The sequence below is a fragment of the Capronia epimyces genome (genome assembly GCF_000585565.1).
Source record: "Capronia epimyces CBS 606.96 chromosome Unknown aczIQ-supercont1.3, whole genome shotgun sequence".
In the NCBI taxonomy this organism is placed as follows: domain Eukaryota; kingdom Fungi; phylum Ascomycota; class Eurotiomycetes; order Chaetothyriales; family Herpotrichiellaceae; genus Capronia; species Capronia epimyces.
This window is the reverse complement of record NW_006912906.1, coordinates 923,737-939,239: the sequence shown is the minus strand read 5'-3', so window position 1 is coordinate 939,239 and position 15,503 is coordinate 923,737. Positions and strand designations below refer to the sequence as shown.

Sequence of the window (15,503 nt, the reverse complement as noted above, 5' to 3'; positions counted from 1 at the left end):
GGAGGATATAATCTAGGTGTATCGAGGCGGAGGTACAGTAGTATATGCATGTGGGTGAAGTGCTGAGCGCAGGCGCAGTCCAGGCTGCGAAGTCATGAAGTCACCACCCGCACTTGTGCAGTTTGTACAGTACACAGACTGTCACCCATATGTCATGTCCTTATGGCCGCCGCGATGCACTACAGAGTACGGAGTACTTACAATCATTCTATCCACCATCGAACCCATCTATCTTCTACACTATCCGTGCACTACGGTCCACTCCGAGCCGCTCTCCTCGACTTCGACGGAGGAACATCGCTCCGACTGCCCAGTCTGGCAGGCCCAGCCCGCATCTACAGAGTACTCATACTGGAACTGTGTTGCACCTAGCCTGATACTACTCGACTGGTGCTTGTACTGGTACTGGTACTGGCACTGGTGGTACCTGTCAAAATGGTTGTCGTCCATCGGCTGCCCTCTTTGCCCACCGACGAGCCCAGGGCGCATCACATCGGCAATCCTCCCAGTGGCTTCAGGAATCCATGGCCATCGTTCGATGAGGCTCATGGCGGAGTACTGGACATCCTCAAGGTTCGATTTGCGCGGCACCGACCTGCGTTCGTCCCCGTCCCAGAGCGGTCGGAACTGGTGCCGGTGCGGAAGATAGATTTTGCCCAGTTGAAGGGCAAGGGCGGGCCTGCGCCTGGATTGAAAGTGACGTGGTTCGGCCATGCCAGTTTCCTCGTGCAAACAGCCACTGCCAGTGCGGACGAAGTTGAAGAGGGAGCGCGCCGGCGAGGCGTCAATATTCTGTGTGACCCCGTCTTTTCCGACCGCACGTCGCCCGTGCATTGGGCCGGACCGAAACGGTACACCCCGACTCCTTGTTCTCTAGACGAACTATTGGAGTCGGTGGAAATTGATCTGGTCTTGATCAGTCACAATCACTACGACCACGCCGACGCGCACACGCTGACGGCGATCTGGGCCAGACGGAAACCGCATGTCCATTTTCTGGCCGGATTGCATAACGCTCGCTGGTTGATTTCGGCTTGTGGCATTGACCCGTCGTGTATTACGGAGCTCGACTGGTGGGATAGAGTCGAGGTCGAGGTCGAGGCTGAGGCTGAGGCTGTAGGAGCTGAAGCTCATGCTGGAAACGAAGCAGGAACTACAACACCAACACCAGCAAAGGTCCAAATTACATGTACGCCGACGCAGCACTTCTCCTCCCGAAGCATCTTTGACCGCAACCACGATCTATGGTGTTCCTATGCCATCCAGGACCGCGACCACGAGCGTGGTGGAAGCGAAGGTGTACCGGGCAAGAAAGTGTATTTTGCAGGAGACACGGCCTACCGCAGCATCCCTTCTGCAGGCCTATCGCACGAAGAAGAAGACGAGCGGCCGACATGTCCTGCATTCAAGCAGATCGGCGAGCGGCTCGGGCCCTTCGACCTGGCACTGTTGCCCATCGGGCTCTGTGAACCGCGGCAGTTCATGTCCAACGTGCACGCCAACTCCTGGGACTCGATCCGCATCCACCACGACATCCGCAGCAAGAAGTCCATCGGCATGCATTGGGGCACGGTGCGAGGAGGGTTGTCGGCGCAATATGAGGACGTGCGCACCCCGCCGCGCCATTGGAGGCAGGCTGCTGAAGAGGCGGGTTTGTCATGGGGCGAGGAGATTGGGTTGATGGACGTTGGTCAGACGTTGGTTTTGGCTTGAATTGGCCAAGTCGAGTGTCGACCGTCATGATGTTTCATGACTTTAGCCGCGGCGAAGGACAGCTTATCAGCTGATTCAACGTTGCGTTTGCCAGCTCTATATACGGATACACACAAACTACAACCCAAGTGGTCCGCCATCGTGGTATGTATGTACTCTGTATGGAGTATCCGTCCTCTGTCCGCCGGCTCTGGCTATGCCATCTACGCCGCACCACTACGGCCGTACTCATCCGCGGCGCAGACAGAGGACACAGCTACAGAATCTCGACGGCCTGTCTCTGGCTCCGGAGAGTCCCCGACGCTAGAATCGATCAGGACCAGAACCACGTTGAAAACTCTGGCTGCGGCGACTGAATTCATGCATGTTGCTGGCTTTGCTCCGTAAACCCCGGACTGCTGCATGAGGCGGCGGGCTCCACGAAGCCAGCCTGGCGCGTCCAGCCCAATCACAGCACCGCATCACTGCTCGCCTACTCGTCTACTGGTTTCCCTAAGCTCACCACCAAGCTCGACGCTACTGCAAGGCACTGACCGGCTGGGGGTTGATACCTGCTGACTCCGTAATTGCACATATCAATCACCTCAGTCACCGGCATCGCATCACCTCTCCCTTGCCCTCAAACTCGCCCTCGTCGCAAGCCGCGGCCAATTGCAGCGTCCAGAGGAAGGGCCAGGCAGATATTCTCTGCGAAAAGGTCTATGTCCGAATACGGAGTGTTTGCGTGCGTGCTTGATGCCGCACGGGTCACTCACTGCTGGGGTGGCAAAGCAAGCGCCAACAATGTCCGCGTAGTACGGACGGATATACGGATATATGAACCTTGGATCTGGCATGCTGCTGCAAGTCGAGCTGAGAAGTAATAGTACGGAGAACACATTGAGGAGTACTGCTAAGTTCGAATTGACCTGGCCTCCGCTAAGCTAAAACATCTTCATCTCGTCTACATACGCCACCCGACAGTGCCTATACATTGGGTTGGATTTGCTTGTCTGCTCTCTCTTTATCCATTAAACCACACTGAACACTACTCTACACTACACTACAGTACACTACACTACTTATTCTACAGAACAATATACTACAATTCGAATCAAACCATACCAACCCAATAGAAACACTCACTCATCCAAGCGGTCTTCTATCTCACTCATCCCTTGTCACATTCAACACCGTCTCCGATAACAAAGCCAGCATGTTCTACCGTCTCGGCGCATTCTACTCACAGTCTTTCCGCCTCCCAGCGCCCAAGCTCACGGAAAAGAACCTACCCGACCAAAGCGGCAAAGTCTTCCTGATCACGGGCGCCAACACGGGAATCGGCTACCAGCTGGCCAGCATCCTGTACGGACACAACGGCAAAGTCTACGTGGCGGCGCGGACGGAATCCAAGGCCCGCGCGGCCATCGACCAGATCCGCCAGGACCACCCGACCTCGACCGGCCAGCTGGAGTACCTGCACCTGGACCTGTCGGACCTGAGCAGCATCAAAGCCAGCGCCGACGACTTCCTGGCCCGCGAGACCAAGCTGCACTGGCTCAACAACAACGCCGGCGTCATGTTCCCGCCGGCGGGCTCCAAGGGCGCCCAGGGCCTCGACCTGACCTACCAGACCAACGTGCTCGGGCCGTACCTGTTCACGAAGCTGTTGTTGCCGTTGCTCAAACGAACCGCCGAGGCCGAACCGGCTGGCTCGGTCCGCGTGAGTTGGGCCGGCAGTCTGGCGGTCGTGCTCTACAGTCCCAAGGGCGGCGTGGCGTGGAAAAAGGACCAGACCGAGGGCAACGACGGTCAGGATACGCTCGACGACGGCGTCAGCCACCAGTCCATCTATGGCGTCAGTAAGGCTGCCAATTGGTTTTTTGCCCGGGAGTTTGCCAGGCGGTTTGGCGAGACTGATGGTGTGTTGCATAATGTAAGTACAGTGCCCCGGGCGAGTCTGTTACAACTACCAGCTCTACGTTAAACCACCAGCTCTGCGTTAAAACTACCAGCTCTATGCTACCCCTATGCCATCTGCCTCTCCCATCCACACCCGTACATTATCTCCCATTCTTTTCCTTAATCAGATCCCCCATCAATGTCGATGTCGACATCACCACCTGCACCGACAAGATAACGGGTGAAACGCACACAGGGGTGTGTATTTCACACACGGCCAAGGCGCCCTCTACCCGTTACCCACCGACAAGCAAGCATGTTATATAGTGGTATCTAACGCGCTGTCGAATGCTCTTTGATCTAACACGCTGTCGAATGCTCCTTTATCTAACTCAACACGCTGTCGAATGTCCCTTTCTAACACGCCGTCGAATGCTCCTGTATCTAACACGTCGAACTCCCTTTAGTGCTACAACCCCGGAAACCTCAGGTCCGAACTGCAACGCCACACCGACAGCAACTGGCCCGCCTGGATGGGCTGGCTGGTACACAACGTCCTGCTCTATCCCACCGTCTACGGCGCCTACACCGAGCTGTTTGCCGGCTTGTCGCCCGACCTGACGCTCAAGTCCGACCAAGGCGCCTACATCGTCCCTTGGGGCCGGAAGGACAATCGTCTGCGGAAAGATCTGTTGGTCGAGGCGGCCAGCGAGGGAGGCAATGCGAAGAAATTGGTGGATTGGTGCGATGGGGTTACGGGGCCGTTTGCTTGACACTACGTAGTTGGGTTGCTTTGCTATGGGATGACTAAACTGAACGAGACTGGAGGAGATGGACGAGATGGAGGAGACTGGAAGAGACTGGACGAGACTGCCGGCTCGAGAAGATGTGGTTGCGGTCAGGATCAGAGTCAGGATCTGTCAAACTTAGGCATTCCCAGCCTTGTCCTTTAGCCAGAAGGCTGGTTTAGGCTACCCTATACTATCTAGTATGCGCTCCGCCTGCGATCCTTTGATGGAGAACATGGAACATTTCAACCTTTGACAGGATCAAGGTCGTGGTCAGGGTCGTGGTCATAGTAAAGAGTCAATCAGAGGATCAAGTAGAACCCATATACACAGTATAGTACCATCACCATGCCAAATTGGTCAAGAAAGGTAGGTAGGTAGGTATAGTACGTCCCTACCTACAGGTATCTATCTAGACTCGGTATAACAGCCCAGCAGCCTAATCTAATATCACGTTACAGGAGTACTGGGCATGTATGTAGTATATATGTACCTAGGGCCGACCTGAGTGTGTCACTTAGGGGGTTTATTGATTCAATGTCTGAGTGTGTCACCCTAGAGGGTTTAATCATTCGTTCATTCATTCAGTCATTGTATCTCGCATCTTGTATCTCCTATCTCGCATGTCGCATCTCACTTTCCCTCCCTTTCACTCCCTTCCCTCACTCACCCCCTGAACGTCGCTTTTCCCAAAAACCACATCAGCAACCCGCTCCCACACCCGCTGCTGGCTGAGCAGCATGTCCGGCGTGAAGAAGAGGCGAAATTCCGCGTGTTCGCGAAGGAACTGGACGGGGGTTGGGGCGGGTTTGGTTTTGTCGTCTTGATCGTCATCCCCATCCCCATTCCCGTTGTCATTGTTGACCCGGATGTGATTCATCCCATTGACCCCAGCCACGTCGGGCTGGAATGTCCGTCGGAGTGGGAGGTCGGAGAATCGAGCGAGTGAGAAGGCGAGTGCGGGTGGGAGTGGCGACAGGCTGGGTTTATGGTCGAGATGGAGATGTGCATCTGCATCTGCATCTGTATAGTCTTCCTTTCCCTCCTTCTCCTTCTCCTTCTCCTCCTCCCCATTCACTTGCCTTTCCACTTCCGCTCTTGCTTGCACTCCCACTTCCGCTCTCGCTTGCACTCCCACTTGCACGCCCATTCTCATTCCCCCCCTCGCAGCAGTCTGGGCGGTCGACAAGATAGAGCTGAACGACCAGAATGCGCGGCCTTTGGTTGTGCCGAGAGCCTGCATGGGCGGCGGCGGCGGCGGACGAGCAGGTTGCGAGTAGTCATTCACGTCACTTTCATCTTTGACTCGGTCGTGGTCTCGGTCATTGCCATGCTCATAAGCTTCCCCCCCATTCAGCTCGGTAATGAGAGGTCGGCCGCCGACGACAACCGATCGAACGCGGCCCGCAGTCTGGGTGTGTAGGATTTCGGCAAAGATGGCACATGTGGACGCGCAGTAGCCGTCGGTCAGAAGAACGATATTCTCCGGATCGAAGACGGGCGAGGTGGTGTTGACGTTGGACGCGGAGAGCGTCATGTGAAAGCCCGGCGGTGCGGACAGAGCAGGATCAGGTCGGAAGACATTCGTGAACTTGAACATCTCTGTGGTTGCGACTGGTGACGTGATGTTGGATTCTGGAATTGCGGGCCAATGGGCTCGATCTCGACCGTCACCATCAGTGTTGGCAGGGGAAGTGGAAGTGGAAGCCGACACTGGCCCGTACATATGAGTCCAGTTCGACCAGGGCGAGTCGTCGGGCTGTAAGGCCGAGCGGACGTCGAATGGATCTCCCGACCCGAACTGAGCGTCGACGAGTCCGACCCCAAGTCGAGACACCGCCTGGCCGAGACTGTCGAGAACCGGGGATGCGCGCATGTTGGCGTGGGAGATGGGTTGCAAGTTGGGGAATAACTGTGCGAACAGGTCGAGTCCCAACTCGACAATGCCGCCTCCGTTGGCGAAAACGTCGATGATCAATTTGGTTTTGCCTTGAGCTTTGCATCTTTCGAGAAACGTGGCGACGGTGGCTTGGAACCCGGTCGGGTCGGTCTGTGCATCGAAGCTGAGGATCGACAGTACGGCGGTGTCGTTCATGGCGTTGGTGTCGGTGTCGGTGTCGCCGAGGAAATAGCCTGCGACATGATTTCCGGCGTCGGCGACGACGGGCGAGGGATAGAAATGAGAGGATGGAGCTGGTGCTGATGCTGGTGCTGATGCTGGTGCTGATGCTGGTGACGTATCGATGGCTGGCTGTAAAGGGGCCGAGTCCTCCGGTCTGTCTCGCACACAGAACCGGGTGTATGCAGTGAGTCCGTCAGTGACATTGTCGAAACTGGCATAGATCTCGGCGACGGTGGGAATACTGATGATGGAGCCGTTGGAAAAGCCCAGGGTGGTGTGTGAGCCAGGATAGAAGACCGGGTTGACGAATGCGCCATGGCCATCGCCATAGCCATCGGTATAGCCACCATCCGCCGCGCTGGAGCCGAATTGCACCAGATGCGCACTCTCGAAGAAGAGGAAGTTGTAGGCAGCGTCGCGGTCGTGGAAGGGAAGTTCGTCGGTTCGTGCGGTCAGGTAGTCGAGGGCGGGGATGCCGTTGACGCTGACCACATGTGAGGGGGGACGCGAGTCCTTTAGGCCAGCAGGATCCGTTGCCCTCTCCCATTCCGTCTCCCACTCACTCTCCCGCAAGACGAAGCCGTCAGGCGTGGTGTCGAGCACATCCGACCTCAAATAGACTCGAGGCGAATCTCGACCAGCGGCATGCGACGGGTGCGAAAGCGAGACCAACGCGGCATGAGGGATCTTGAACGCCCCCACGCCAAAGAGGTCGGGAATGAAGGAGAAGTGACCGTCCCGGGCGGACAGAAAGAGGCGCAACAGGTCGGTCTGGAACTCATACTCGGCCGCATACCGTCCAGCCGTCACATTGCCGGCCAGGGCGTGCAGAGAGGCGATGATGTCGACGGCGGGATAGGCATAGTCGGGCGGTGGATGGGCCAGATATGCCAAGGTCGACTGGAGTTCAATGTATGGCTCCAAGGCGTGCAGAAGGTCGAGGGCGGCGCGGGTGTCGATGGGGATGGATTGCAAGCATTCGTGGAAGAGCCGGCCGTCGACCACGGCCGCGGTGGCTAGTAAAAGGTCTGGGGTCAGCTACCATGGTCTCTTGTTTCTTGTCTCTTGTCTCTGGTCTCTGGTTTCTTGTTTCTTGTCTCTGGCTGGGACCAGTGGGTTTCCTGTTTCTTGTTTCCTGATTTCTGTTCTGTACATACCTGTGGGCGTGGCGGCCAGATACGAGGAGCTCGATGCACTGACTCGAACACATGGACATGGCTGGAGGGTGATTGGGATTTGTCGAGCAGACGCAGACACAAAGATGGTTCCGAGGCTCGCTAAGGCCACCCAGATGGAACGCATACGGCACGAGAGAGCGGCGGAAACATGAGGCAACCGTCGGCAGGATGGCCATGAGCCAGCGATGAGAAGATAGAGAGGGCAAGGCAAAACAGGACTGGGATGGATCAGGGCATCTCAGCTTAATACTGTAACTGTACACAACTCATGCCCGGCCAGATGAACAGGGGAGTGTTGTGTGTATGACTACAGAGGACGTCGTTCACAGCTAGTTTCGTGTTTGAGTGTGCGTGCCCTGGCAGTGGCCATGATCGATCGCCACCCACCGTGCACACTGCACACGACGCGACATGTGCTCCCGGCTGCTCAGTGCTCAGTGCTCCAAGGTCCAAGGTCAAGGGACAAGGGTCAAGGGTTCAAGGTCAAAGGGTCTGCGAGGGTACGTGGTTGGTACTGGAACAAGCGTTGAGCAGCAAGGTTTCGAGGGGAGAGATCCACCCTCGGTCCAGGGGTCGCATTGGGTATGGGCATGGGTATAGGAGCCGCGTGTACGTAGTACGGAGTACAGTGTCGAGAGCCAGAGCTGGTAGCTGGTATCTGGTATCTACCATCCATATCTTGTGGCTTGCGGCATGCTGCAACGCAGGACGGAGTAAGGACGGAGGACCTAGGACGGAGTACTATCCTCGAAAGAACATGGTGCGGTAGACTGGTAGTTTGGTAGATTGGTAGATTGGGAGATAACGGCCGCGGTCCACCGGTGGACGCTCGAAGCGCGCGGATCGAGCAGGCAATCAGCGGCGGCCTGTGGCGTGGCTGCAGACAATTGCCAGATCGGTGCTGGAGCATCGCCGACTGACTCAAAAGAGGCATTGATATCTCGCTAAATTCCAGGGGCGGCCAGGGGAAAGCCAGGGATCAGAGAGTAGTAGATACTGGCAGTGGACAGGGGACCTTATTGACTGGATAGATGGATGGTTGGAAGGAAAGGCCAGACAAGAGGAGAAGAATTAGTATTACGGAGTACGTAAGGTAGTATGGAGTACGTAGTACGTAGTATTATTATTACGGAGATGATGCAGTCGATTCCACACCCAGTCACGTCAAATACAGCATGCTCAAACAGGGGCTCCGGCTCCTGAGGCTTAGGCTTCGTTTGATGAGATGGTGGCGAGCGAGCCATTGCCGGTGGGAGAAAAGGTGAAAAGATGATAAGATGATTCAAGCCAGCCGTCGACTCACACGAGTCTTTTCCTAGTCTGTATGTATGGCATAGGTACTCCGTAATCATACCTTACGTACCTAATATTCAAACCTACAGGCTGAGGCTGCGTGAGATTGCGATATTGGCGGGCCTGAGGCTGCGCTGCGCCGCGCTGCGCTGTGCTGCGCGTCCAGGTGCGGAGGAGGCCAAAAGCGGCGCCTTAGGGCCCACGACCGCTGTTATCTGTTATCTGTAGGCAGGTGCTAGGCACCAATCTAGTACTACCCTTAGCCTAACGTCCCTGGGAGCCGCGCCGATCCCTCGCCGCTTTGACGGGGCCTAAGGCCTAGAGAGCCTATATCTCGGGCTTAGGAGGCTCCTAAGGCCTTAGGGCCCCTAAGCCTACCTATACGCTCGCTGGGTTCACGGCTTGTCGTGGTTATTTCAAAGGTCTTGACTACCCCGGTAGTATTACCTCAGGTACCTACTGATCAATGGCCACATTCCGTTCTGTAAAAGTCCACGCTTCAGGAATCATACTACCTACATGTAGAGGTAATGAATTACCTAGATCTATATTCTATATGCCGGCGTCGTCCAGTCGGATACTATGTAGTCGTATGCCATAGTCACAGTCCATGTACTCCGTACTCCGTACCACTGATTGATTCACTCCTGAATCTCCAGCATATGCTCAACGCTATAGTCCCTGCAGCGCAACGCCCCATTGGTCTTGACCGGGTTGTCTTCGTCGTTCGTCCACTTGCAATTCAAACAAGAGATGGTGCACTCTGGTCCTGTAGGGTTGTGACATCTTGTACAATCTGGAGAACAACCTCCGCCTAGCTGCCTATGCTTTGTTGCAGTCGCTGTCGTTCTGGCCTAATGCCGTTCCGGGCAGCATGTCCAGTAAAGAAAGCATCCCACTGTTTCTTCGGCCCTCTGACCGCAATCCTCACACTTACCCCTTAGCGTGACCCTCTTCTCGACCATCCGAGCCAATTTTTTCAAATCCTTCCTAGATAACACTTTGGGCACTTGTTCGCACATCTCTTCCGACGAGTCCTCGGACGTGCCCTCAGTTAACTTTTTGATTATCTTCTGAGATAACTTTTTGGTTATCTTCTCAGATAACTCCTTGGATATCCTATCTTCAGTGAGCTGAGTGAGGTGAACCAACGGCATACGCGACTTGATCCCTGGAAAGGCATCCTTCCCCAGAGCTTCAGCGATCGGTGCTGCTGCTCCAGTGGCGGCGATTGTGATGGTTAAGTGGACGACAAGCGCGGGTGCGAGGGGGGGGAACATGACAGACACAACAAGTGGAAGAGCAACCGTAGTCACCGCTGCCGTGACCGCAACCACTGCAGCCATCTTTTTACCCACGGATTTGGCCAAATCTTTCACATCTCGCTCTCCGTGCATCTGTAACAGGTTTCCCGGATGGTAAGGGATATGTTGATGAATTTTTTCGACTTCGGCGTGGCAAGCATAGAAAGCGCGGGGATCGCCAGATTGCAGGCAGCGTTTACATTTCATTGTTTGCTCGATCCACTGTGCTAAGAGTAAGCCTGTGCCCGGTCTACCGAATGGAAACTCGTTCGACTCACCTTGATGTACGCCGTGGCATCGAAGTTGGCGGTTAGTAGAGCCCCAGCAGCAGTTGGGTCTCCGCTGACGGCGAGATGTTCATCTTGCTGAATATGAATCACTCGGCCTCCGGATACAGTGACGCCTGCAATTGCACTCGACATGTAGACAATCACACCACGCAGAATTTGTGCGCGGGTATTATCTCTGGTCGCATGGGAGACGGCCTCTCGAGCGCCTCCAAGCCCACCGATGCCTTTGAGGATGACCACGACGTGTTTCCAGATACAGAAGCCATGTCCATTGCTCTCAGGCTTGGCCAGCTTGTTGATGAAGGCCGCTTCTTCCCGGAGTTCTTCCCCTGCCTTGGGGGTATCGACGAACCAGAACACACCGCTGAATTCAGTGATGCGTTGGTTTTGGAAGGCAAGAATCAACTTTTTCGCGTGCGACACGTTGGTGTGGTCTTCACTGTGGACCGCCGAAGGGATCTGGAGTTGTCAAAAGGGGACGTATCGAGTGCTCGGGAATCGGCGAATCCAGGCGTATCCACGAGCTACACAGGTTTCTTGCCACCAAAATCAAGTTGGGTTCTGTAGCATTCGACCGCAGACGTGACGGAATCGCCGTTGTTGACGTCGGCAAGCTCGGCTGCTGGAACATTGCCACCCATGGCACGAATAAAGGTACTCTTCCCTGTGCCTGTCCTCCCCAGGCATATGAAAATCCGACGGTTGGCTTCCATCCTGACCACAGACAGCTCGCACCAAGTTGTTCAAGGCGAAAGAAAAGAGGGACGAGTGCAGGGGAAGACAGAAGACTGGGATTCAACGTCTGGCCTTGAATACAAATACAGCCACCATCCCTCAATCACGCCCATGGTAGGGGCCAGGCCTGAACTATTGAGCTCCCGGTTTGCGCCACAAGTTGGCAACGTCTGGCCTGGAACGCCAATGCAGCCAACCATCCCCCAATCACGCCCATGGTAGGGGCCAGAAAGCATGTTGGGGCCAGGCCTGGACTGTTGAACGCCCGGTTTGCTCCACAAGTTGGCCGTGAGACATGGCTCACCGACAAAACTCCCAACATCCCAATGATTGGCTTTGTCCTACGTGACAACCAGGCTGACCAATCCAGCCAGCCGCCTAAGCCGTCCCCCTGTCAAGTCTGGCCACGGTTCCGCTGCTCCTTCAGCCGCATCACATTATTTCAGCCGCATCTGATGCCTCGAATCATGTGATGCGGCTGAAGGAGCAGCGGAACCGTGGCCAGACTTGACTGGGGGACCTAAGGCTGGAACCGTGGCAACACTTGATTGGGGGACAAAAGGCTGGAACCGTGGCAACACTTGACTGGGGGACCTAGGCCTAAGTACAAAGTACAAAGTACAAAGTACTCCGTACCATTGGCAGTTCGGAGGTCCAGTGCCTTGTGATCCGATCCCATGCCTATCTGCCATCTGTCATCTTGCCAGGTTGAACACCATTCATCACCCTATACGGATAGGCTGACACCCCTCACCTTAGGTATCTTGTGAGAGCCTCAGGCAACCGAGGAGCCAGGGCTACCATGGCCAAAGGACGCCTTCAGAGCTTCCCGTCGGACCTGGCGCTCGTCGACGCCATCAATGGGTTCCTCTCCGTCTCCACGAGGGCTGCACCTGCAGGCCGGACCTTTGAAGCCTTTACCGGTGCGTCGGTGAAGATGACCTTTTTCTCCATTGTCTATCTTTGCCGCAACCGCAACCGCATCCGCATCCAATATGCCGTCAAGTGTTGTCGGGGCGTGGGATCGATAATCTCTATAGTTGCGAGGGTGATGGCATGTCGTCTACAGAGTTCCGGCGAGCGAGAATAGCGGCCATGGTACCTTATCGATAGACTCGGCGGCGGGCGCTGAGAGCATGAAAGACGTCGATTTAGCCCTAACCCTAAACACGGCGATAACGAGCTTATCGCCCCTACCTCTGACTACCAAGCCTCTAGTGTCATACCGGCGTCAACAACTGAAGGTTGTACCAATGTACCTCCGTACTCCCTACAGAGTAGGTACTAGGGTGAGCCTCAAGGATGTCCTCATATCCCTCCTAACCATACATAATACATGATATTCCGGGTCCGTATCCCTACATCGACTGATATCAATCTGGAACACCCTCAATAACTCTCCCACACCTGCTGGCCCATCGAGATCGCTCGGTTGAACAAGGCATCCCGGTCCTTGATCGCCATCACCCGGTATCGCTGCCCAGCCTTGGTCACCAGCTCAATGCCGTCCTTGACTTCGCGACTCGTGGCCCAGCCTACCACAATCTTGCCCTTCCAGCCTAACCCTCCAATCTTCTTCACTTCCGCCAGGTCGGTAATCGACACCGCCCACGCGGGATCGCGCGGCATACTCTCCACCGCCTCGTCGCCATCCAGATGCGAGGTGAAGTAGATACACGGTGACGCGGGCCGGTTGCCACTGGCCGGAGACACCGAGCTGTCCACGTACACCGCTCCCTTGCGACCGTTGTATCGACCCAGATATTCCACTGGTCCTTCCACCGCTTTGGCCTTCATCTCGCTCTTGGTAGGCAATACCCCCAACTTCTCCTTGGCGTGATGTGATCCCAGCGTGGCCTTGACTCCATCCACTGTCAGCTTTGTCTCCACCCCGCCCGCCGTGGTGGTTTTGAACGCTGACATGAGTTTGGCCCCGATGCCGCCCTTTTTCTTCTTTTTACCCTCTGCATCTTCATTGCCTGGTTCGCCGTTCACAGGCTTGTCCACAGTGATGGCGTCTTCAATCTCCGAGTGAGAAGCGTCCAGTCCATTGGCGGTGAGACCTTCCTTGTCCACTTCGGCCGCCTTGTCTGCCAGAGGTTCGTTCGAGCTCGGCGCCGGAGGGAGAGGGGCTCGGTTTGCTTCGCCCAGCCGCAACAGCGTAATGGTCAGTTGAGCGTTCGTAGGCACGCCTTTGAGGAGGGTGTTGCGAAGCTCCAAATACTTGGGCCAGTCTGGAATCTTCTCGTTCAACAGCGCAATGCCTCGTTGCATCAAGGGGTCGGAGAAGAAGCCAAACCCGCCAAAAAAGGTCGAGCCCTTGATCACCCATTCCGGCCGCGTGAACAGGGAGAGGAGAAGGAGAGGCGCAAAGATCGCCGCAAGTTGCAGACGCTTCTGAGACGAGAACGGGGGAGTCGGCGACAGGGCATTGGCCAACCGCTCCCACATGTCTGAAATATCGTTAATGGCGCGCATCGCAGGACGCATCTGGACCCAAACAGCCTCTTCCATGGGTTGCTTGGTTTTGTCGTGAGCTGCTTCCGGCGTACCACCTTGTGCAGAGGATGAGGCGTCTGCCGCAGCCGTGGCTATCTTGGTCGGATCAGGCACCGAGCCGTCCAGGGTCTTGCTGCCACCCTCTTCATCCGGATTGGCCTGATCGTGACGTCCAGCAGCACTTGAGATAGCCACTGACGCGATGCCAGACACCAGATTGCTGGCCTCTTGCTCCACCGCCTCGCCCTTGTACTTCTCCGGTGCACCAGTGACGCTGTCGTGACTGCCTAACACCCCGGCCTTTGGTTTCTGAATGCCGCCGCTCTTGTGATTGACCAGAGCGAGAGGAGCCGGAGGGAACAGGATGTGGCGAGCCTTAGGTACGGTAATGAGGACAATGATCAGGGTGAGCGACGCTGGCACGAGCAGGTCGAGTACCCAGGCCAGAAAGTATCCCATGGCGAAAGCGACGGTTCGGCGGGGTTCCCTCCATGACCGCAATCTTGCGATGTGCTTTCCAAACCCAATCAGGCCAACAATGACGGTCATGTACAGACGTTCAAGGGTGGATCGGAGTTTGTCGGGGGAGAATTCATCTTCGTCGGCGATGTTGAGGTCGAGCCCTCCTGGGGGTGCTTCAGGGATGGCTTTCACATGGTACATTTGCTAGCATGTGCGGTCAGTGTAGGTTCCAACAGCCACAGCCACCCCAACCAAGGTGCCTAGGGCCCCGACGGGAGCATACTTGCCTTGTTGAATCTCCTCACCAACGTCCACAGATCATCGTTGGACAATCCGCCCACCAGAACATCTACACCCACAGCGTTGGCTTGCCATCCTAGATTCGTTGTTTTGTCTTCCTTACCGGCCTTTTGAGCAGCCCCTTGGATTTCATGCTCTGCCGTGGCTAGTTGATGGCTGGTCGTGGTGTTTTGACCCAAAGGGGCCTGGGAAGTGGCAGTCACTGGTCTAGTTGCATTGGTGATTCGGTTGTGAAATTCAGTCCCCTGATTCTCTTCCAGAGGAGGCGTGGTGCCTCCATCGCGGAAGACGTAGCCTGGCGCAGGCATCTTGGGGGGAGATATGAGCGTGACGAGCAGAGAAAGAGGAGGAAGTGAGATAGAGTGGTTAGTCTTGTAATGCCTGCTGCAAAAGTCTGCAGAGAATAATCTTGGATTTGGAGCAAGCCTCAGTAGTATAGGTAGTATCAGACAAAGAGACAAAATACAGAATCTTGTCACCGGGTTTCTGCTTGCTGTTCTGCTTGAATGCCGCATTTCGTTGCATCTACGTCATTGGCGTTTTGGTGGAGATCAAGTCTCAAGACGCGCATCTTCACCGCAGCGATCCTTTGCTGTTTGCCATCCACCCACCACTGCACCCACCACCCACCCACCATCCACCATCGTCCACGGCATCTGGATGGAACCTTGAAACCCTGTGGGCTCTCTGCCAATCCCTCCTCCCGTCGCCTATCGTACCCTTCGAATGCCGCCAGATGCGCGACCTCCCATATCTGGTTCCCTGTTCTGTTGCGTCAACTAAAGCGTCAGTCTTGACCAAGGGCGGTTACGCAGTCTCCTTGGCCCACCTCAGACCCATCTCAGCACGGAGCACCCGTTTATCTGAGCCCCAGCCTTGATCAACACAGATCAAGACATGTTATGTATTAGATGACGACAGCCTCACCCAAGAGGATA

At 55.7% G+C, this 15,503-nt stretch overlaps 5 protein-coding genes across 5 annotated transcripts; 2 read left to right on the top strand and 3 right to left on the bottom strand.

Annotated features, from left to right (window-relative positions):
- Positions 1-435: 435 nt before the first annotated feature.
- A1O3_03597 (uncharacterized protein) lies at positions 436-1,713 on the top strand (the record flags this gene model as incomplete). Its single annotated transcript, XM_007733733.1, has 1 exon — positions 436-1,713. One exon carries the CDS (start codon positions 436-438, stop codon positions 1,711-1,713), a length of 1,278 nt encoding a protein of 425 aa, XP_007731923.1.
- Positions 1,714-2,908: 1,195 nt separating this feature from the next.
- On the top strand, positions 2,909-4,367 carry A1O3_03596 (uncharacterized protein; the record flags this gene model as incomplete). Its single annotated transcript, XM_007733732.1, has 2 exons — positions 2,909-3,628; positions 4,062-4,367. 2 exons carry the CDS (start codon positions 2,909-2,911, stop codon positions 4,365-4,367), a joined length of 1,026 nt encoding a protein of 341 aa, XP_007731922.1.
- Positions 4,368-5,031: 664 nt separating this feature from the next.
- A1O3_03595 (uncharacterized protein) lies at positions 5,032-7,806 on the bottom strand (the record flags this gene model as incomplete). The annotated part of the gene is made up of 2 exons (XM_007733731.1): positions 5,032-7,520; positions 7,662-7,806. 2 exons carry the CDS (start codon positions 7,804-7,806, stop codon positions 5,032-5,034), a joined length of 2,634 nt encoding a protein of 877 aa, XP_007731921.1.
- Positions 7,807-9,797: 1,991 nt separating this feature from the next.
- On the bottom strand, positions 9,798-11,210 carry A1O3_03594 (uncharacterized protein; the record flags this gene model as incomplete). The annotated part of the gene is made up of 4 exons (XM_007733730.1): positions 9,798-9,889; positions 9,913-10,501; positions 10,558-11,028; positions 11,100-11,210. 4 exons carry the CDS (start codon positions 11,208-11,210, stop codon positions 9,798-9,800), a joined length of 1,263 nt encoding a protein of 420 aa, XP_007731920.1.
- A 1,483-nt stretch (positions 11,211-12,693) lies between these two features.
- On the bottom strand, positions 12,694-14,873 carry A1O3_03593 (uncharacterized protein; the record flags this gene model as incomplete). Its single annotated transcript, XM_007733729.1, has 2 exons — positions 12,694-14,469; positions 14,571-14,873. 2 exons carry the CDS (start codon positions 14,871-14,873, stop codon positions 12,694-12,696), a joined length of 2,079 nt encoding a protein of 692 aa, XP_007731919.1.
- Positions 14,874-15,503: the final 630 nt, after the last annotated feature.